General features: G+C 38.9%; 2 protein-coding genes across 5 annotated transcripts; both read right to left on the reverse strand.

Moving 5' to 3' along the window:
- Positions 1–3,706: 3,706 nt before the first annotated feature.
- On the reverse strand, positions 3,707–11,984 carry LOC143879848 (rop guanine nucleotide exchange factor 14-like). Of its 3 annotated transcripts, XM_077382494.1 has the most exons (9): positions 11,832–11,982; positions 11,653–11,727; positions 10,453–10,534; positions 7,012–7,395; positions 6,667–6,821; positions 6,492–6,566; positions 5,879–6,151; positions 4,904–5,251; positions 3,707–4,630 (listed from the first exon to the last, which is right to left on the reverse strand). In XM_077382494.1, exons 3-9 carry the CDS (start codon positions 10,514–10,516, stop codon positions 4,235–4,237), a joined length of 1,695 nt encoding a protein of 564 aa, XP_077238609.1. In that variant the 5' UTR covers positions 10,517–10,534; positions 11,653–11,727; positions 11,832–11,982; the 3' UTR covers positions 3,707–4,234. The 3 variants fall into 3 exon arrangements, with proteins under 3 accessions (XP_077238609.1, XP_077238606.1, XP_077238618.1); XM_077382491.1 differs by lacking the exon at positions 11,653–11,727 and having other exon boundaries at positions 11,832–11,984; XM_077382503.1 differs by lacking the exons at positions 11,653–11,727; positions 11,832–11,982 and adding an exon at positions 10,700–10,937.
- A 3,893-nt stretch (positions 11,985–15,877) lies between these two features.
- On the reverse strand, positions 15,878–22,662 carry LOC143879862 (Tetratricopeptide repeat (TPR)-like superfamily protein). Of its 2 annotated transcripts, XM_077382521.1 has the most exons (7): positions 21,071–22,662; positions 17,771–17,923; positions 17,569–17,640; positions 17,021–17,130; positions 16,827–16,916; positions 16,111–16,255; positions 15,878–15,991 (listed from the first exon to the last, which is right to left on the reverse strand). In XM_077382521.1, the coding sequence occupies exons 1-5, from the start codon at positions 22,307–22,309 to the stop codon at positions 16,904–16,906; spliced, it is 1,587 nt and encodes a 528-aa protein (XP_077238636.1). In that variant the 5' UTR covers positions 22,310–22,662; the 3' UTR covers positions 15,878–15,991; positions 16,111–16,255; positions 16,827–16,903. The 2 variants fall into 2 exon arrangements, with proteins under 2 accessions (XP_077238636.1, XP_077238627.1); XM_077382512.1 differs by having other exon boundaries at positions 15,878–16,255.
- Positions 22,663–22,887: the final 225 nt, after the last annotated feature.

The raw sequence follows: 22,887 nt of genomic DNA on the forward strand, positions 1-22,887 counted from the left end.
TTAATGACTTTATAAATACACCTTTACTTCAATATCATCCATACTTCTGGCTGTGAGAATATCTTCTCATGTTTTAAATTTTGACCGAAATCCGAAATTTCGGTGGAGACCGACACCGAAATGCATCAAAACCGAAACGGTCATTTATTTTGGCCGAAATTTTGGTTTTTCCAAAATTTGACCCAAAAAATCTCTTTTTTTTAGTATTAATTTAAATTTCGGTCGAAATTTTGAAATTCCAGGAGCCGAAACCGAAATTTTAAACCTTGCTCATGCCATATAAGACAGACTGTGAGATCTAGAGAGGCGGTGATATTATTTAAAAAATGAATCCCTTATGTGTATGTTCTGTTTTTAACTCTCCAAAGAGTCCTATTTGCAAAGACTTTTCTATAAAACAATAAGTCAAGGCCATAAACCCTGTTACACGCAGTGGTATTTTACAATGTTATGCAAGTCTCAAGTTAGAGTGGCAATACATTACTTCCAAGAAATGCCAAGTTTCATATCTATATGCAACTCATGCAGCTTGGCACGAAATACATAAGAAGTTGTTACCATCTGACATAAAAGACACTTATTGGGCCCTACTTATTTTTTATTCCTTTACGTGAATTGCCTCGTGACATTCTAGATGATCAACGGTCTTGACTTCGCCTGCTTGCCTGTGGGACCCAAATATTGCCTTTTCTCATCAATTCTTAATCTCTCTTATTCTATTCCTTTCTTCTCTTCTTCTCATGACATTTCCAAAGTTCTCTTCTGGTCATAATAGGATTTGTTTAGGCTACTGATAATTGGCACTACCTTCTTTTAATAATTGCACTAACTCGTCTTGTCTTTTATTATTTAAACGGCCGTGAAAGGTTATTACATTTCCCTATAAACTGTCAGAAGCCAATTAAAACCAAGGTTTTAAATTTCAACCGAAATCCGAAATTTCGGACAGCACCGAAACCGAAATTGCCTAACCCAAAAGGTACTGGATTTCGTTCGAAATTTTGCACTTTCATCCGAAATCTTGAGAAATTCAACCCAAAAATCTCAAAAAAAATTAATTATATAGCATTTTTTTGGACATTTCGACCGAAATTTGGTATGAAATAATATATTAATTTTTAATCGTGTACTCGATTTGGGCCGAAATTTCAGTTTTGCTGAGGGCCGAAACGGTTACCGAAACCGAAATTTAAAACCTTGATTAAAGCAGAAAAGACAATCTAATTTTGTGCAAATATTAGAACATGAAAAAACTTGGTGAGCAAGATGATTTGACTTGAAAAACTCGCCGATTCTATTTTGAATGGATCGGGGAGTGTTTTTCTTGGTGGTCTGCGGGCTGTCCCTCTGCAGAATAGGAGTGCACGAGAGAGGGAGAGAAGGTGCCACGCAGGTCCACGTGGACATTCTGAGTGGGGCCCACTCTCCTGTGTTATCTTTAGAGGAGAGCAGGGTTTCTCTTACTTAGTCCAGGGTGCGTGTGAACTGTGAAGGGGCTTCTTCAACACGTGTAGTAACTCGCAAGCAACTCAGACGTTGGTGGGGCCCACATATTTGGATAGTCTAATCCATTCATCTTGGTGGGACCCACCTATTTGGATGGTTTGTAGCCATACGTCCCCTATGATGGCTCATTACACTTTTATCAGATCAATGATCAAAGGGAACTACTACAAAAGGACATAGGAGGCATGTATGTAAGATCAAGACTATTGATATTATAGAGTATAATGAAGTGACCCATATGTTTTTGTTCCCATCTCGAACGGACATCCCATGCATAAGATAAAGGCCTACAAAAATCAATGACTAAGTTTCTTTGTGAACCCCTAGATAAGGATTGATCAAGGGCTTAGAATTATTTGATCAAGATGTTCTCAACATCTTTTGGCTGGTTTTTATGATTTTCATTAGGATCAACAGATTTGATCATGCAAAGAAGTAGGAGTGATAGCGACGTATCATGGTATTAAGCGATTAGATAGTGAGTGTTTGGATAATACCATTGTGGAGGGTGATTCCCTCAATGTGATTCGATGGTTGAAAAGAGCAGTGTTGCCTCATTGGAGATTTTTATCCTTTTTTGATGAAATTGAGGATCTAATATCGGGTTCGTCTGTTACCTTCGATCACGTGGGGAGGAGTACTAATGGGGAGGCGGATGGGTTGGCTAGAAGTGGGGTTGACCGTTTGGAGTTAGAGTGGTTCGATTTTCTCCCTCCGTAGTAGATCATGCTGTTTTCGTTTTTTTTTTTTTTGTTCTTTTTCTTTCCGTGTAATTTTGGGTGCGGTCCATCTCGGTCCCCTTCCCTTTCATAATATACTTCTGCTATTAAAAAAAAATAAAAATCATGCAAAGAGGTAGAGAAATGGGGCCTAATAGCTATCGTATAGGAAGGAGCATAATAGTAATTTTCTCTTTAAACACTTTTCATAATCAAAATGAACAAATACAATGTGTAGAGTGGATTGTAGCCTTTTATTTTAATTATAGAGATATGACCTTTGCATTAATAATTTAAGAAACAGTGAGATAACTTTGCATTGTTACTTTCAAAATGTAAGATTTTTGAGGTCAAAATTTTAAAGTCTTTAGAGATCAAACCATAAACGAATGGGGTATAAGATTATCCATACACTGAAAGAGTTTCGTCAGTAGAGATCTAAGTTGACACAGAAGGGACCAGTGGAGACTCTTAACATCTCACCGAATTCCATGTTTGCTACCCATCAGAAGCGTAAGAGGTGTTTAGATCCTACTATCTCACTTCACCGATCATATCAGTTATATTATTTTTCATTTTGCAATGACTCGTAGTTTACACACAAATTGCACCCAGAGAGCAAGTGGGTTGTGTGCTTAAACTGATCCTGTATATTAACATATTGACAGAAGTTTCCGAGATTTTAATAGTGGAACAACCCGGCTAACAATCCTTGTTAGCAAAAGGAAAAAGGCATAATCCATCTCGTGCACCATCATTTCATAAATGAAATTAAAAATAAAAAATAAAAAAATTTCTAACAACCATAACAACATCCTATGATTTTGAAAGACTAAATCGAAACAAGAGAGTGTTGGGGTTCCACGTGAAAGCAAAGATCCTACATCGGAAAAGTGAATAAATGCGGAAGGGGTTATAACGACTTGAGCACCCTCCACCTTAACAGCTAGCTTTTAAGGAGGAGTTATGGTCCCAACAAGTGGTATTAGAGCTGGAGCCAATGTACCCTCGAGGACGGAGAAAATTGGGGACGATCCTGGTAAACCCAGTGTATCCTCGCGGACGGAAAACATCGCTTGGGAAAGATCTCGTAGTTCCCTCATAGCTTCTGCAAGGTGGGGGGAGATCATTGGGGGTTCCGCAAGAAAGCAAAATCTCACGTTGGAAAAGTGAATGGATGTGAAAGGGCTTATAAGGACTTGAGCAACCTCCCCTTAGCGGCTAGCTTTAAGGTTGAGTTCTACCCAGGTCCCTACAGGGATTGCAGAGCTGGCTTCCCCTTTTTCAAGAGTGGAGCAATGCTGGCAGCCATTCGAATTCCAACGAGACATCCTAATTCCCCGATTCCACCCAGACCTTCCTGTTCTTCAACTCCTACAAAAAGCACCCAAATTTCCTCCACACACACTCCAGAAAATATATCCATAACACTAAAAACTAATCAAGGAGGAAAATTAAATAATCCAAATACACCTCAAACATTTTAGTGTCATTTAATGAATAAAAACATCTATTATATTTATATATATAGAATGTGATCACGGAAGTGATGAAGTTGTGGCAATAATATCCTCACCATAACAAAAAGTGAAGGAACTACAATTGCCAATGTGAGTGGAGAACAACATTGATTTGCTGTAGTAGCGCTATCCTTAAATTCAAGAGGAATATTATGTTAAGAAAAGAAGAATGCACAAAGCAGAATAGAACCCCATTTGATTGGCTGCATATAATAGGCCTCAACAACATGCAGCTGATATCATGTGAATTGGCCCTCCAATACCTGCCAATTGCGTGGCATCTCTTTTGCTCCAGTGAGGCTCATATATGACTATCACTCCGCTTCATTCAACTGTCTGTTCTTTCCCTTTCCGGGTAATGTTTGCTCTTGGGTAGGTCTTCTGTATGGTTACAGACATTTACAGAAAAGATTGTATGGGCCACACCCACATGGTCTTTTCTTATACATTGTTGCAAGAAACTTGTGATGGTGAAGGGAAGGTGACTTATCAAGGGGACCTTGAAGGGGAGACACTGCTACAAACTTCTCTACCGTAGCACCATGCTATGCTCCTACACGGCGTCGCAGATCCCGTGCTTGATCTCGATCTTGTTTCATGGCTAGAGAATTCTTCCTCAGAAGCTTTGTCTTCAGTAGTGACGAAAAAATGTCCATCCACCCTGTTCATCTGATCAATAAGCGAGTGTCGTACATGATGGATAGGAGTTTGAGAGATGGCAGTGAGATTTGTCTTGGAAAAGCAGTCAATTTTGAATGTGGTATCTGGAGAGTTGGGCTTGGCCAAGTCATCCTCTTGCAAGATATCCGCTATCCTTGAGAGTATGCTGAATGCCAAGCTCCCAAGAACCCTTGAATAGGCTTCCAGGATAGAATGTCCAACGTCCTATGGAAAAAAAAAGGACAGTAAAATCCACATTATACCTTTTTTTAAGCTATGCATTAAGGGGAACACACATCCTTTTGTTTGTCTTTTTCATTTTTCAGAAGAGGACAAACAGAAGGGAGGAAATATCACGCCCCTATAATAAAACCAAATTATGTATAGACTATAGAAGCTTGGTTTGGGTCTCAGACCATCAACAGTTTTGTTTACCTTTGAAACTCTATTGACATAGGGGAAACTGAACCATATATGGAAATTTATGAAATTACGTACCTTGTTATGTTGGACTTTGGTGACCTCAAGAAATGTCTGAGGAAGGCTTGGGAATTTCATCTTCAGTAGCTGTAGAAGGGCCTCACCTCTCTCCAACAACATCTCCACCTTGTCAACTTCTGATTCTGAATCCCTCATGAAGGTCCATGAATGTCGCGCTGGCGATTTCCCATTGGCTTGGTCAGAAATTTTCTGTTTCCAGGCGAAAATGGCGCACTCCAACTGATTCGCAATCTCCAGAATGCCATGCTCATTTTTTAAATCAAGGGAATACAAGATTTCCTCAACAGAACTCGATTCCATGCTTAAGACCCTGTAAAGACGTTCGCCCAAGCTCGCCTTGCCTGACTGCAGACAACAACGTGGTTAAATGTGTCATTAATGACAAAATTGATAATCGTGTTGCTTCTCTCATATAATTGATAGCCTTACTCGTGCCTTCAGGCCTTCTCTGTCTCTAACTGTTCCTGAGGAATTAGTTAGGAATAAGCATGTAGACTACTGGCTACAAGCTTTTCATTGTTTATCAAAGACAGTGCAAGGGAGCTCCAAGGAACTTAGACCACCTCAAAACTAAGAGGTGGTCTAAGATTCATTTCGATTGAGCTCCAGTGCACTAGAATCAGCCATTCACTTTTACGTGAAACTGTGAAAGGCTGTAGTTATAGTAAAAAAGGAATACAGACATCTACCAAACAAAAACCCACTTTTTATGCAACTAACTTGGTTTTCAAACCACCTCCATAGCTAAAATATTAGATGGGGTCATTTTAAGAGCTATGCCTCCACCCTTTGTGAGAGTTGCTGAAATGGTCCTTCAGCAAAATTAGACTCACAAGGGTGGGCTCATTTCAGTGTCACCCAGGTCATGTCCAATCAAAAGGGCAGATGACTAAACCTTCCTCTATTTTGCAATTCTGCTGGAAATTTTTTGAAGAGTGTTGTTGCTAAAGGGGAAGGGATGTTGGAGCTTGCCTTTGGGAGGGCATCCCTGATAACGATGGGGATGGGGATTTCCAACAAGATGTGCTGGTTGATAGATTTTGCGGCCTTCAGGATTTGATGCAAGAATTTGCCCCGGAAAATTAATTTCTCCCTTTCGATGGTGGAAAGGCCAGAGGTGGGGACTTGTGCAGACGGCAGCCACCATTTCTTGCTCTGTCTTCCACGACCTCTGCTCCTCCCTTCCGCTCTGCTCCGTCCCTCTGCATACCAAAACTCCCTATTCACCATAGAATCTAGGGTCTCCTGCCAAAAGCACCATGTCAACATTCAATGGAAGGCAAAAAAACAAAACACAACACAAAGTAGCACAATGAGTTCTCCTCACATCATGACAGAATGAATAAGTATACCGTTTGGAGTTTTGAACTCTACAATGAATTTCCATTAAAATCACATGATTGGAAGGTCATCGAAAAAAAACAGAGAATAGAATTGTGTCCCGGGAGAACCAAAAATTAGTTGCTTCTTCAGGCTCCTCTCATTGGTGATAACTACAGGAGCCACCTTTTGGGGAGAAAGTTTACACCTATGAAACCAGGACCTACTGCCCAAGCTGTAGAAGTTGAGAGAGGGTGCAACTTACAATGAGCATAGAGTCAAGCTTTTGAAGTGCCGGAAGATTCACGTGGATATCTGAACGAGCTTTGGGTGTCATTATCTGCACAAAAAAGTTATTTATGAAGATTTGGAAAAGAAAACTAGAAAAGAAACACTACATGAAATTGCTAGTGTCGCAGTTCTGATTCAACCAAACTAACCTCTAAGGTCCTGCCATTGGCACCATTTTGCCTGGCAGGAACCAGCTCAACCATGTAGTTTGTCGGGGAAAGCAACCAGTCCATTTCCCTTCGCCATTTGCTCTTTCTTTCTTCAGGCAATGGCTCCAATTTCCAAAGCTCACCAAAAACAGATGCTGCATATAAGAACCATACCAATGAGAAAATGAATTTTTCACCGTTTAGTTTCATACTTTCCATTGGTATCTCTTTCAGCTGCTTATGTAGTATATGGAAAGCAGAAACAAAGATTTTCAACCATAGTGTACAATTCTTTTGTGTCCACTCTTCGTAAGTAGTTTGTAAGGGGAATGACCATTTTTATACCTGCGAGGTTTGTTATAGCGTTGGATAATGCCAATGCAGTGGTGACGCCCCTGCATCCTCCCGAAACATCATCACCTAACAAGAGCTTTGAAAACCTTTCTTTCATAGTTTCAACATCTGAATATTGCATGGTGTAAGCAGGTTTCTCATAAGGCCGCCTTGGACTGTTATACATCTCACACTCATCCGAGCAAAGCTCTTCATGTTTGTTCATCAACAGTTGAGAGGAGAATGATCCAAAGGCATCTTTGCTAGAAGAACAGCTGGAATCATCTTCATCCAAGGAGTCAGTGGGGCAACCATTTGCTCTGCTCGTGCTGCTTTCGTTATCGTAAGAATAGCTGTTGAGAATGCAGCTCTCCAAACCACTGTATGTCATGACCCCTGAAATATTTTTTCATAGGGAAATTTACTAATTTTGGTATACGTCACCTTAGATGTTCAATGCATAAAAATTGTTATGTCGGGTGATTCTAGCTATATGATCAAGATCATAAAAACAGGTACAAGATAAAATCTGAAAAACTTTGGGAATTTCCACTAATTCTAGATGCAATCACAGGAATCAAACAGTGCTTATATAGAGCACTTACATGATAAACACAGAAGGGAAATCAAGATAATTATGGAAGGAAAGAATCCTTATCAAATATACTTTCCTAATCTCACTTGCTTCCCTCTTTTAATCCACTTGTCTAATTTATCTATTTGTCTCATTTAGCTAACTTACACCATCTACCTCCAAGATGATCCAACGGTGAGATCTTAACCCAATCCAACCATTGGACCCCACATATTCGAACAAAATCATTCAAATCATTGAAGACACGGTTAAAATGCTTGATTTTTGGGCCGTGGCCAAACTAACGTGAGCATAGCATGTAAGCATGATACCACCTAATGCCCTTAAGTTTTTTGATAAAATAATAAACATATCTTTTCTTTTATACACGGCAATAGTAGAAGGGTTGGTTGGGACAGCATCCAGACATTTCTCAATGCAGAGCATGCACATACAAATGGTTACAAACTTTGGATTTGGGACTAAATCAGCAGACAAATGCGGGAAATGTTACAGGGGTGCATGCATTTTTCCTATTTAGCACATATATCTATGCTATATATAGAGAGGGAAAGGATATATCCGCCCCCCTTTCTAGGACTAGTGTATCTATGACTATCCTTTTACACTAGAAGGGGCTGTTCCAAGTTTAAAAAAAGGGGAGAATATATCCTTTCCCTATATATTTACACTTATTTTCTAAGTAAGATGCAACAAAAACATGGACAGTCAAGTGCATGTTGAAGTATAAATGATTAAATAACACCAACTGTAACAGCTTAAGCTTCCAGAGTAATTGCTTGTTTCACATTAAGCTTTTGGAGTAATTGGTTGTTTCACAGTGCATGAGTTTGGTAGATTAGTGTATGATTTCAGTCTACAATTGAATTTCTCACAAGATTTAAAAATTACATATATGAGAAACAAACAAATAATTTACATTTAAATTTGAAAATTCGGTTTTAATTCCGAAAAAATTGTATTTAATTAAAAAATAAGAAAATATTTCTTTGAACTATTTCGGATTTCTTAAGGGTGTGTTTGGTTGCACAAAAGCCGGGATGTCTTTAGGGATTTCTTGTAGGGGTGCAACTTGGGTCGGGTTGAACCCGAATTTGGGTTGGGTTGGGTTGCGTTGGGTTTTTCTCAAAATCGGGTTGGGTTGGGTTGGGAAAAATCAACCCGAATTGGAAATCGAGTTGGGGTGTCGGGCACCCGACCCGACCCGAAACCCGATTTCCAATTCCGATATGTGCTTAAAACCCGATTTCAACTGAACACATTTCCCATTGAAGCTAGAAATGTGCTTAAATTTCAACATAAATTTATCCTTCAATTCAGTTACAGAGTTTTTATATGGTGGATGCCTGTGTGGGAATGTGAGCAAAAAAAAAAAAACAGTGGGGCCCACAAAAAACATGTGCATAAATTGGAAATCGGGTTGGGTCGGGTCGGGTTGGCAAAATGGGTTCCTCGGGTTGGCCTCAACCCGACCCGACCCGACCAGAGTTGCACCCCTAATTTCTTGAGGTCCTGCTTGGAATCCTGGAATTTTTTTGGAAAAGTTTGGAAAAGAAAATTATTTCTACTTTCCTACTTTTTTTACAGGCTGAAAAGATAACTTGAACCAATCCTGTTCAATTTTTTTTCTTTGAGAGACCTTCAATTTATGATACTATCCCTCTAAAAAAATTGTCAGAAATGTTTTTCTTGCAATCCAAACAGGTCCTATGGGTGTGTTTTCAATTACTGTAAGAAAATTTGTAACTATGCATGTGCAGCGTGAATTTTTTTTTTAAAGTACCTGAAAGTAGACATTTAAAATAGAGAAGGGAATCACATTTTGGAACCAAGCCACATGGATTTGAACGGATGACTTTTGGAAAAGGGTTTTTTGACAATGACTTGTATGCCCGTCATTTGGGGCAGGGCGGAGCCAATAGTTTACACTGGGGGAGCAGACTAATTTACACTTGTCTGCATTGGGCATGGGGGGAGGGGGGGCCATAGCCACTAAACTACCAAAGCATGGATGGCTGTACATGCACTTTATTAATCCCCCTTTCTTTAAGTAACAGAGACATGTAGGAATGTATTATCCCCCTTTCTTTAAGTAACAGAGACATCACATACAGATAGAGGACGTTCTCTTATTGAGCAGTCATGCATCACTTTTTCCTTATTTTGTGATTTCTATTGCTTGGTTGAAAGCTAAAAAAGCTACTTTCCCATCCCTTGGACTGGTAGGTGCGAATATTAGCTCTCAAAAATAAAATGAAAAGTTAGGCTAGAAAATGACACTGATTTGGAAGCTCCTATCACTCTGTTATCCACCACATGCTTTTGCACCGATCCACATGAAAATACAGAAAATCCACGAGTCAGTGACTCGGACTTTTCTGTTTGGTTTCTTATTTATATATACTAATTTTAACATATTTATGTATATTTTTTCACAAGGTAACATCCCTATACCACTTATTTTCAGTCAAGGGATCCTGGGTTCAACTCCTACTGTGTTTCTAACAATTTCCACGTTCCCTATATATGTTAATTACCCACCTAAGTTTTGTGATGAATCAACTTGATTTTCTGTCGAGTTAAGTTGACTCGGGGAGTTGTGAGTCCACTTGTCCTGTTTTAGTGCTAGGCAGAGAGGGCAATTTGGCCATGAGCCATCAATTGGATATTCTCCAATTTGGGCTCTGGCTTGATGGGCATTTGCACAGGTTGGACAACAGAGATGGTGTACCCACAGTTCAATAATCCAAGATATTGGATTTATCAGTATGGGACATGGGCCAATATAACAGAGAAATCAACCCTTTAAAACCTTAGAAGAAATCAATGGCATTAAATTTAGGGGAGAGATTACATACTCTCATGTTGATCAAAGTCGATGCTAAACTCCTTTTCCCGGCGGCAACAAGCTAATCTTCGCATGATCCCTAGTCTTTCAAGCTGTAGACCAAAACAAAACAAAAAGATTAGATTGAAGTACTTATTTTTACCAACAGACAAAAAAGGAAAAAATAAAATCTATAAACTAAAAAAATCTACAACTGAATTCGATGGAATCTTTTGAAGTTTTGCAGTGTTATTTTTTCATTTCAAGATAGTACATACCAGAGAGGACAAAGCATGTAAAATTTCTACTTTAGGGCCCTTTCTTTTGATGGATTATTTTACTCCGGATATTGCGGAGAGGGTTCAGGTAATTGGGGCGAAGATAGTTTGGGTCTTTGGATAGAGGAACAATTTAATTCTGATTTTCAGGGATACTGAAATCTCAGGGGTGATACTGAGATTTCAATATCCCATCAACCAGGGTTAAAATAATCTCTACTTTTCTCCACCATATCCACTCTATCCTTCCCTTCCCTTCTCCTCTCCGCCCTATCTGTCAAATCCTAAAGGGGGGCGCAAAATCCTACAGGGGGTGAAAAAATCATCTCCCAAAAAGAAGTGAACTCTTTTTCTTTTTTTTCTTCTTCTTACTATTGTTTCATGTTCCTCACAAGGAAAGAATCAGAAATCCATAAAATGTAGAAGCTTTTAGAAAGTAGGCTAAAAGCTCGAAACTTTGAAAAGTCGTAAAATTGAAAAAGGCTGATGAAATCAGAAATCATTTTCCAATTTGCAGATCCAAAAGCTTAAAAAACTTCGATCAGCTTTTAAAACTGATATTTTCTTTTTCTTTTCAACGGACTCTGTGTTTCTGATGATTTGGCAGAGATTCATTTCATTATAGTAACGTTCTTTCAAAAAGCGATTTAAAATGCAGACAAATTGGAAAATAAAAACAAAATTACCTGAACTAAGCTTTAATTCATCAGATCAAGCGTAGATCTCTATATAAAACTTAAAACATGGAGGAAAAAGAAAAAAGAAAATATAGCTTTGAACTTCGAACTGTGCATTTAAGCAGAAATCCTGACATTTTTCTAAAATCAACGGAGGCAGTAGAAAGATTAAAGAACTGGTCAAATTATTTCTGCTATGAAAAAACAGATATTGAAAGCAGAAAACTGAGATTCCCCTCAAGATCTTTAGAAAATTAGAAAAAGAACAGAAATAACCTAAAAATTCCTCAATTTTCGTATTATAAGAATCCGACTATTTGCACTGGAAATCCACAGGAAACGAACTAAAACCTGCATTTGAGGGAAAATCTATACAATCTTCAAGATCTGCCGAAACAAAACCAATGAGAAATCGTAGAGAGAGAGAGAGAGAGAGAGAGAGAGAGAGAGTTGACCTTTGTGAATCGGCATTTTCAAGAGAAGAAGATTCAGTTTTTCTTTGAAGCTCTGATTCAGTTTTTCTTTGAAGCAGAGCAGAGAGTATCGTTTGTGGAATGTGGAAGAAGTAGAAACGATGATGGGAGGAAAATGTGAGGGCGATATATATGGTGTTTTGACGCGGGGGTCAAGTGGTCCGGTGAATTTGGGTCGGGTCGGGTCGGGAGCGCCTTGGTTCGATTTTCAAAAAGGAAACAGCAAAAGGAACCAACTTTCTATCGGCTTCTTTAAATGACGTGTCTAATTAAATGATTAAAGAAGGAAATGACGAAATTACCCTTTTCTCATGACACTTGGCGCGTGTATACACACAGGCTTACCAAGAAAATCTCGTCCGGAGATTCTATCTGATGCTCGCACGTGCAGCAAAGAGGGGGCAGCGGGGACCACATGAATGAAGGATCTAAACCGTTCATTTTTTGGACCCATCCCCACAGGCCATGCCCCAGAAAATGAGGGTCGTTGGATGATCCTAACCCGTTCATTTTGAGGATTTTTACTATCCCGCCTTTCAAAAAATGGGGTGACAAATCGAACGGTTAGGATCACACAATGACCCTCATTTTTTGGGGCACGGCCTATGCACAACGGGGCCCAAATTTTAAATGGTTTAGATAATTCATTCATGTGGGCCCAAATTGTGAGACTAGCATTAAAAAGCTCCTCTCCGCTCCTTCATCTTTACTTGGGCGAATGAACTATAAATCGTAAGCTTTAATATTGAAGTGATGTAACAAGTACCAACCGACCCAATTTCAAATCAAAGGTAAATATATCCCTATTAAAACTTGGAAAGCATCATTTACTAGTTTACTACTGTGAGATGTTTCTATGTCAGACATTTACAAGACACAGTGTTTTGAGTTTTGACTCACCTACGTAGCTCTTATCAGATGATCCTAACCTTCTATTCGGTGGATTACAGATGGATGGTAAGGGGAAAATGCTCAGATGTCTATAGTGCTACTGTCTTCTATTTTTTGTTTTGATGGGTAAACAACTCTCTTCTAGTACGCTTAACTTTAAAGTTGTAAAATGGAATCCAATGCATTTGTACTTGTGTGATACCACACTTCCATAGTCATTTTCCTTAGGGAAATGTTATCAGCACTACTGTATTTTGATGAGGGCCCTCCTCACTTTATTAAAAGTACGGTATGGACCGCACCATAGGATGATCCAAACCGTCCATTAGATGGGCCACAGCCTAAATAGGTTGTGCCCCAAAAATCATTTTCATAGGTCGATCCTAACCCTCCGATCTGAATGTTAGGGAGTTGATCCTAACCCCCATAGATCGGAGGGTTAGGATCAACCTATGGAAATGATTTTTGGGGCACAACCTATTTAGGCTGAGGCCCATCTAATGGACGGTTTGGATCATCCTACGGTGAGGGCCATATCTTACTTTTAATAAAGTGAGGAGTGCCCTCATCAAAATAAGGTAGTGCTGATAACATTTGCCTTTCTTTAATGTCAATTTATTATTTTTTCTAAATTATTGTAATACATTAAATATCTTATTTAATAGCTTTTGTCACGTGGACTGAAGAAGAGTTTCATTGGCTGCTAATGAAGAGATTTTATCCCTCTCTCTCTCTCTCTCTCTCTCTCTCTCTCTCTGCCCTTGTTGTATGATGGTCGGGCATCATATAATTTCTCGCTAACGAATACACCCTCCTTCGAAAATATTAGAATGTGTTCATCTCTACAAGGGATTTGCTAGGCAATTTCGAGGCTTGCTTTTGCGGGAGAGAACAGCAACCTCAAATGAATTAAATGAATATGACAAAATCTGCTAAAATGTCCCTTTCAACAATTTGAACTTTTAGGCCATGTGTTGGCAACAATGAAAAATTATTCCATGAAATATATTTACGGGTGAGGGGCTGAGAAGGAAGGAGAGAGGGAAAATTGAGTAGACGGGAGTAGAGATGGCATAAAAAAATTCCTAAAAACTAAGGAAAAGAAAATACCTATTTAGAATTGGTTTTGTTTTCCTGTATTTTAAGAGCTTTGCATGCTCCCCTCACTCCCACCCTTCTCAAATTTCTCCCTCTTCTGTTCATCTCTCACATCTGTCCCAATAAATATTTCGTGGAATAATTTTTCATGGTGGCCAAACATGGCCTTGTAAACCAAAAACATCCATTCAAAAGTGAATTTACAAATGTAAGGCGCAGTCTAAGGTCAATTGCAGTTATTTCCACAGGGGTTATGTATGAGCCCATGTCTTTGATAACTCATTGTAGAAAAAATCACATCAATGAAATAATCCAAACTGTCCACCTAATGGGAACACTAACCAAATGACCTTTAGTAGTTTGTGATTGCCCTTGGACTCCTACTATATATCTCAATAAAAAGAAAGAAAGAGGGAACCAATCTGAGATCCTCGTAGAAGAACGTGGGGTGATGAAAGATAATAAGAGTCAAAGTTGAGTAAACATATAGTAGCAGCTTCACGTGTGATTTTTCAAACCCATGAATATTATAGTTATTTTCAGAACGCTATTTGGCCAAAAAAAGAGCGGTGGAAAAGTGTAAAACGTTAGAAAGAGAGCGAGAGGCGCATCAGCCCGCTCTGTATGGGCCAATTATAGAGGGCGCCGGTGTGGGTATATGAATGGACAAAAGGCTAAAGCAAAAACGCCACTGTGAGCCACACAATCCCACTACCTTTTGTCCCTACTCATTGTTCTTGTTTGCAATAGAATATCTTATATATTCATTTCATTACTACTTATATATAAACTACACACATCTAATAGAACCTCGGGCAGCACGGAGTAGAAGCATCCCACCCTTCTGGGCCACTCCCACCATGATTTTTTGTCTTCTTTGGAGAGAGAGAGAGAGAGAGAGAGAGAGAGAGAGAGAGAGAGAGAGACTTGCTATTGAAGGGTGAGTTCTACCCTGGTCCCAACACCCCCACATGCTTCCCTATTGAAGCATTCCTAACCCTCGGAGAAAGATTGCCCTTAACACATATCTGATTAACCCTGATTCCAACAGAACCATGAGGCTGAGTGGAACTGCAATTCTAAATACAAACGATGTTTCGACAGGTGAGCATCCAAAGATTGTGTGGCCCTCTCTGCTTCAAGGGGCAACGGTCTTCTAGTCAACTCATATTTGTCGTTCCTTCAATGCGGCAGGGAGGCCCTTATTTACACCCCTTGAAGATGGGTGAGAGTAATAAATGCTGACAAATTAACTAGTCTTCTGGCTATAGAATGAACTCACGACTATAGGTTGCTCAGTTTAACCCAAGTTCTGTACAGGTGAATTGTCCCTATTTATGGCAAGCAGAGACCCAAAAACTGCTATGTACATGAATTTTTCATGTATAATAATTGTCTACTGTCTACCCAATTCATACATTATTATTACATTTACTTTGCAGGAAAGGACAGGCAACTTGGTGGATCTCCCAAATTGTGGCTCAGTCTTATCTCCACTGTGCATCACAACTGGTCAAAGAGGTGGGCCACCTGTGCATGGATTATGTGATAAAATTAGAGGAGTGATATTTCCCTCCTTCCCCTTAACAGAAATCGTTAACTTTTATGCTTTTGGAGTTAACGGTTGCTTCTCCACTCTTCATAAAAGTAAACGGAAACTGTTTAATGGAGGGGAAAATATCCATCGGGGGAGGGGGTGAATATCACTGCCAAATTAACACCAAGCCGTCGAAACCATCCAATCAGTGGACCTTTGCAGTTAAATGCGAAACCATGGGCTAGTTTTCTTTTGCACATCTATTTGTAAGCCATTTATCAAAGCGTTGAGACTGTAGTTGGGGCAATCTACAAATTTGGAGAGGTCTCACAAGTCCCAAACTAGATTCCATCCTATGTTTTTCAACACTCTTTAGTCAAGGCTCCATCTTGCAAAAGTCATCCATCTCAGCTTCTCAGCCATGGAGACTCTACTACACATTTTGACACAGAAATCACACTGAAAATGTAGCGGTTGTAAGGATACGAGAACATGACTATGAAAAAAAAGAGCTTATAAGACCATCTATTGAGCATTGCCACTTCAAAAAAAAAAAAACCATCTATTGAGTATTACAAGTGCCATGGAGGCCAATGATGGTAGACAAAAATTGCTCCTGTACAAGAACAACAGTGAGAATGCATAAGAGCAACCTTGGGGAACAAGGTGTCCCGCAAAGCAGAGCGTCCACAAAACCAAAAAAACAAAAGTTACAACAGTGAGAAAAAACCAAACCTTCGCATCATGTCCAGATTCTAAACTTGGTTTTCTGTAGGTTTTAGTGGTCGAAAGGAACAATCGTCATCCCCTCCACATCCGCTCCTTGTTTAGCTAGTTTATCAGCGTCTTCATTTGCAGAGCACCTCATGTGTTGGAATTTATGCATAATTAAACCGACAACAACCTTAATTTCAGCAGTTATGCCCGCCAACATCCATGACCCAATAGATTTGTTACTTGCCCATGCAATCACATCTAATAGTAGTAGTGGTGGAATACTAAGCCTATTAATATCAAAGGCAGAAGAAATGGAACAACCGATCTCGCAGCCTCCAATGCTACTACTATTTTGCTCCTGCTCCACTACAGGTCCCTAACGCTTAATTAGATGCTACAGCACTAGGTGGAAATTGTACAAACTTACGAAACAGCCAGATGATCCTACAGCCTCCGATACTAGTGCTATTTTGCTCCTGCACCACTCCAGGATTTTAAGGTTTAAAACCAGATGCTATGACACTAGCGGATAGTGGTACAACTGTATGGAATGGCCATATATTCGGTTTAACTCTTCCCAACATGAAGTCGGCCATCGAGTTAAGCATCCTTCATATTGATTTTTCATACCAAAATAAGCCCTTTTAAACAACCTGGTGGAGCTGGGCTTGGGTGCATGGTTCATCTTTTTGAAACTCATACCAACATCATCCGGTAAATGAAGAATGGCTTACCTTAGCTACCCCTTTTTTTCTCTATCTTGAAAATAAATCATAGCTTGGAGGAGTGTTGGGAGTCCTTTGAATTGCCATTATGCTTGTGGCCTGTTACACATACACACAAAAATGCAAGATAAACACACCCTCACCTCCACACACATCTGTAGATACATGCAATGAAATGAGATATCGTCCTATATAGTATTTACCACTTATTATGCTTCTGCTCGAGGATCATTGAGGCAGTTTGTAGCATCTCTCTTGCTCTTCGATCAGGAGTGCATCCAGCGGATTCCATTGCTTTATAAATTTCTGGAACCTGATTCACAAGCCTTGTAAAGCGAATAATCCAGTAAAGGAATTCATTCGTCTGATGATTCAAAGTGTAAGTGTGTGCATCAGCTCTCACATATGAGCATTGTGATTAATGAAATGGAAAAAATGGGTTTAAAGGCGAGTTTAAAACATTCTTTTTTCTAAGAAGTGTTTATTCAACTATGTTGTGGAATTCAAAAGATTTATGCCATTATGTTTCTAATGTTTTGTTTCCTAAGATATGATCAAACTCAGTATTAGAAGAACAGAAATTTTATTAGCCAGATTTCTACTTTGTTTGATGAGACATTATGCATCTTGCAAAAATGTTTACAAGAGGATCAATCACAGTTCAATGATAATAAAGAAAACCAAACATTTATCTCATACGAGCAAGAAACTAAATCTGGATATCTAAGCGAGACTGGAGGATAGAGCTGACCTTGTCGAATTTCCTTGCCCTAATAAGTGCCTTCATAAGTGTGCTATAGGTAACCACATCAGGACTAATGCCCTTCAGAAGTAAGAATAGTCCACATTAGTACCGCCACAAGACTAATAAGAGAATTAACTAAAATGAGAATAACAGAAACTTCCCTTCTTTAACTATAGAGATCCTGTCCATGAAAAAAAAAGCAACTTACACTCTCCTTTATATGCTCAAAAACCGCTAGTGCCTCTAAATGCCTGCCAGCGATGCCAAATGCATTCATCAACAAATTGAGCATTATAAGGTTTGGTTCAATTCCTTCAACTTCCATCAGTCGAAGAACATTAACAGTCTGTTCACATAATCCCTGCATAATGAACTGAACTGTGAAAGTCCATCCATTAATCAATGTAATCCTCTCAAAGTGCACACACTAAGGCGATGTCATATTAATTTCTACTCTTGAATGAGAAAATATGCATTACTTTTCATCTTAATTTTAAATGCAGAGCTCTTTTTATTTTGTTTGATACTTTTTCCTAAGTACACCACGTATAATTATTTTCATTTACTTATTTTGTTAGGTAAGATGGGATTGAACCTGCAACCTCAAGGTTGAGACACGGTCTAGTTCATTGAGCTACAGGCTCAATCCCTGATACCCAATCATCTTCCAAGTAACATGCTATACACTTCTGAAATATCAATAGGAGTAAAATTAATGTGTCTTAAGATTGAATACAAGGATTGACAATTACTACAGCATTGAAGACTCTAAGATTGAACACAAGGATTGACAATTACTACAGCATTGAAGAGCAGCACAGCAATTTACCCAAGACAGAGACACATGGAATTGCGATGACATTATTTTCCTACAAAATAGCTTTTTACGGGAAAAGTCATGTAGAACCCCTCTGGATCACAAAAGAACAAGGAAAAGAGAAAAAAAGAAAAGAAGGGTGATGATAAATTCGCACCCCCTGGCGGATAATTCACACCCCTTTAAAGGAGGGTATGTGGCTGACTTTAACGCTTTTTAACATCAATTCACATTAAAGGGGTGCGAATTATCATATAGTGGGTGCGAATTTATCATTGCCCAAAAAGAAAAAGGGGGATCCATGCAAAATTTGCTCTGTGTCATAAATATAGGTCCATTTCTGTGCTTATCAAGAGATATATTTCTCTTCACAACTAGGAAGTAGGAACTCAGACGATGTAGCTGATGAAGGGAAAGAAACACAGATGACCTGATGAAGGAAATGCAAGAGATAGAGATCTGATACGAACAAGCAAAAGGAAACAGAGGAGCAACTCAGTCAAAGCAAAAGGAAGTAGGAAACGAAAAAATCTTAATTCTGAAACCAACTACAATAACACAAAAACAGGGAGCAGTAAAGGTGTGGGATCTCCAAAAAATTATACCATGAAAATTGTAGCATGGAATAGTAAGGGTCTTCGAAGATTAGAGAAGAGAAGGGCAGTACAAAAGTTAGCTTGTAGGAAGAAGCTTGAAACTATAACTATCACATGATCTAATCAACTAAGAGGAAGAATAGAGTAGGTGGGTGTTTCTACCAGCAACAGGGACAGTCGGCGGAATCATTGTTATTTGGGAGAAAGAGCAGTTTCAAGACCAAGGACACAGTGGGTGAACTCCTGGTCTCCATAAAACTTTAATCTAGCATGGATGGTTTTGGCTTATCGAGTTAAATGGGCCGACGAATGTAAGAATTAGAAGTAGATTGTGAATAAATTCAATGGTGTTAAAATTCAGTGGAACATGCGATGACAGTGGACCCTAGATTGGTTTAGTTTCAACAATCTTCATCGAAAAATCCACCTAGAGGTGAACAAGTAGGAAGAAAACAATCCAGCATTCAACTTAAATAAAATCACAAATTTTATATGAATTCAAGGTAGCTATGATGGAAGTCACCATGCATACTTGTTGAGAGACTGATATACCTGACTATTAGTAGACCTAATACAATTGTTTAGCATATTGCAGTCGCAAAGAAAACCTCATGGAAGCTGCTGTTCAAATGCTATGGTACATGAAGTCCAATTCAAGAAAATGAATCATATTGTTTTGAAGTGCCTCAGCTGATTAGGTATGAATACAGGCTAACACTGAATAGTGACATACTGACATGGTCTAATAAGATTGATACTTACCTATAAAAAAAAAAAAAAAAATTTTTGTTCCTTGAACAGATGTTTTGTAAATGTAAGATGGGGGCCTTGGTCGCCACTGTAACTCTTACAAATACATATATAAATTTTTATTGTCGCCTTTCAAAAAAAAAAAATTTGATACTTTGGTATCTATTTTCTCTTTTTTGAGTGATAAGGGTACTTTATTAAATATTTTGTAAGTTAATTACAAATATGCAACCCTTTATTCAGTCCGACTGGAATAACCATGAAATACATTAGTTATAAATTCATATTCCAGTGTTCTTTTCAGTCTAATACTAATCATATTGGCTACTAATTATCATTAAAAACAAATAGTGGCTACTAATTGGTAACTTTTATAAATGATAGCAACAATAATGATGATTGTAAACCCCTTTCTTTTTTAATAAATATCCCATCTTTAAAAAAAAACATAAACTACCACTAGAACCACCACTGAAAGAATTCATCTCTTTCAGTTTGGGTCTTCAATTATTTGGGCCAAATCTCCCATTCCATTCACCTAATGTTGGGCTGCTCTGCCTCATTTAAGATGACATTCACAGGTTCTAACCATAATGCACAAAGTTCAAGAATTAGTTCCTTTTCATTTTGTTTCACTCATATGTTGAACTCTTGGAGTATTCCATTCACCCCATTCACCTCATATTGGACTGCTCTGCCTCCTTTAAGATGACATTCACAGTTTCTTACAATAATGCTTCAAAGTTCAGGAATTAGCTTCTTTTCATTTTGTTCTCTGTTTTTTGGCCTATGTATCAAGAACTTCTTTCTTTCATTTTCCTTAGTTGGCCTCTTGGTTGCCACATTGTTGTTACATTTTTTCTTTTTCTTCTTTAAGAAAGCACTTATTATCAAATGGGGAAAATAGCATACAAAACTACATAATCCTCTATTATCATACTTGAGTGAAGGTCCCAAATGTGAAGTTGCTACCATAATTATAGAATCAGCTAGGCGACTGGTCTATGGGCATGTACGTACCCCTCATCTAAACCTCAAGCAGTGTGAGAAACCCCATTGGGGATGACTAGTGATCACCTAGACAGCTAGGTAACACCCGGTACAACTAGTGATCACCTAGACACCTAGGTAACGCTTGGTACAACTATATGGCTATGTAAGGATCAGTTTAGTTGCATCCTACTTGCCACTTAGGGTGCAATTTGTGTAAATTGCAATCTAAAAGGCTAAATGCAATGGGTGGCACACCCAAACCGAGCAGTGATCACAGAAACATGAAGCAGATAGTCAATGCAGTATATATATTAAAGCGTGAGACAACCCAAAAAAACAAGACAGAACATACCTGTTGAGCATAGGCATTAGCCAATGCACAAAACATGCTAGCTGAAGGCTGTAGACCTTCAGATTTTAAAGCTGTTAAACACTCCTCAGCATCCTGAAATCTCCCATACTGCCCATATATATCTACCAAAATTGCATAGATCATCCCACTTCCCCGAAGTCCTCTAAATTTCATACTCTCAAAGTTGTTCTTAATCTCGTCCCACTTTCCTTGCTCACCCAAGCGACTAATTATAGTAACGAAAATCTTGGGATCAGGGTACAATCCTTGCTCTTGCATCTTGGTAAAGAATTCAAGAGCTCGATCGACATCACCAGACTTACAATGCCACCGAATCAAAGAGTTCCACGTCGTTATATCAGGCCTTATACCTTCACTTTGCATGTTTTCAAACGCCTGTACCACTTCGACCATCTGACCATACTTTCCAAAGGTATCAATTATGCTATTATATATCCTCCTATCGGGCAAGACCCCCAATTCACGCATCTCTCTCACAAGACTCTCAGCTTTCTTCCACATCCCATTATCCCTATAAAGACCAATAACTTTACTATATACACTAGAATTCAACCGAAATCCTTCCTTCTTCATCTCATCAATGACTAACCATGTATCCTCTAAACGACCCGCGTGCACATATGAATCAAGGAGGAGCAAATACGTCTCTTCGTTTTTCCCAACTCCCATTTCCCCCATTTCAATCAAAACCTTATCCGCAAGCTGCAACAGCCCTTTCCTCAAAAATCCTTTCAAAAGAACATTATAAGCTCTAACTCTCGGCCGAAATCCTAACCATTTCATCTCTTGGAAAATCATGTCAGCTTCCAAAGTCCTCCCAATGTTGCCCAAACCTTCGATCAGACAAGTATAAGACGACACACTCGGATGTAACCCTAAAGCCTCCATATCAGCAAATATCAGCATTGACTTATCTAGATCACCTTCTTTGCAATACGCTCGAATCAAATTGTTGTATAATTCGCACGGAACTTCAACCCCATCATCAAAAGCAGTCCTATAATCATCAAGGAGTTGCTTCGAAAACAGATTGGACTTGCAGAAAGGTTCTTCAACCTTTAAATAACTACTACGAAACCCTAATAAATTAGTTTCTCCATTATTATTCTTCAATTGAGCAATAGTAGCTCTTAGTCTCCTAATTCTGTTCGAGTAATTACCAAAAAATGGAACAGGAGCACAAAAGCGAGTGTCCGATAAAACCCTAGAAATAGCCATTTCCTCATTGAATTACCATATTTGTCAAGAAGTTGAGAGCATGGAATAGTATACCAATGAGAATACAAACTTGCAATTAATGATAGAAAAAATTATTTGCTAGGGGCTAGTAATACGTTCTCTAGGTGCCAAAGAAATCAAGGGTTTATGAGACAGGATAGACTCAACGAAGCGCGAGAATCATATGAATCTTAAAAAGAGAAAAGCCATAGACAGAGTTGGACTTACAGTGGATTGAGAGGAAGAGATGTGAGGAACGATTGGAACAGAGGAGAGGAAAATTTAGGGGAGGGCAAGCAAAGAACGAGCGTGTTTTGTAGGGCTCGAACGACAGCACCTGATTTTTATCTAAAATGGTGGGTTATTGTATATATTCGCGCGGGGGTTTTTATTTTATTTTTTTTAAACTGAAAAAATCTCACCCGAAGATCGTGGTGATAGATGCTTGTGCGCAACATATAATCACAAGAATTGGAATTGCCAACTCGGATCGGGTTCAACCCAAAAAAAGTCGGGTCGGGTCGGGTCGGCTCGGGTTGGGTTGAGTTTTCATAACCCGGGTTGAGTTCAGGTTGAGT

Source organism: Tasmannia lanceolata, unplaced genomic scaffold, assembly GCF_043159265.1.
Source record: "Tasmannia lanceolata isolate RefF3 unplaced genomic scaffold, GAP_Taslan_0.1 ptg000002l, whole genome shotgun sequence".
Lineage (NCBI taxonomy): Eukaryota > Viridiplantae > Streptophyta > Magnoliopsida > Canellales > Winteraceae > Tasmannia > Tasmannia lanceolata.

Excerpts from the sequence above, each read along its gene's own strand:
- LOC143879862 (XM_077382521.1), bottom strand. The coding sequence starts at position 22,309 with ATGGCTATTTCTAGGGTTTTATCGGACACTCGCTTTTGTGCTCCTGTT. Across the intron at positions 17,924-21,070 it reads CTAATGCCTATGCTCAACAG|GGATTATGTGAACAGACTGT; the intron begins GTATGTTCTGTC and ends TTCATTATGCAG. Across the intron at positions 17,641-17,770 it reads TTGAGCATATAAAGGAGAGT|GGCATTAGTCCTGATGTGGT; the intron begins GTAAGTTGCTTT and ends TTACTTCTGAAG.
- LOC143879848 (XM_077382491.1), bottom strand. The coding sequence starts at position 10,516 with ATGCGAAGATTAGCTTGTTGCCGCCGGGAAAAGGAGTTTAGCATCGAC. Across the intron at positions 7,396-10,452 it reads CGACTTTGATCAACATGAGA|GGGTCATGACATACAGTGGT; the intron begins GTATGTAATCTC and ends AAAATATTTCAG. Across the intron at positions 6,822-7,011 it reads CGCTATAACAAACCTCGCAG|CATCTGTTTTTGGTGAGCTT; the intron begins GTATAAAAATGG and ends TCTTATATGCAG.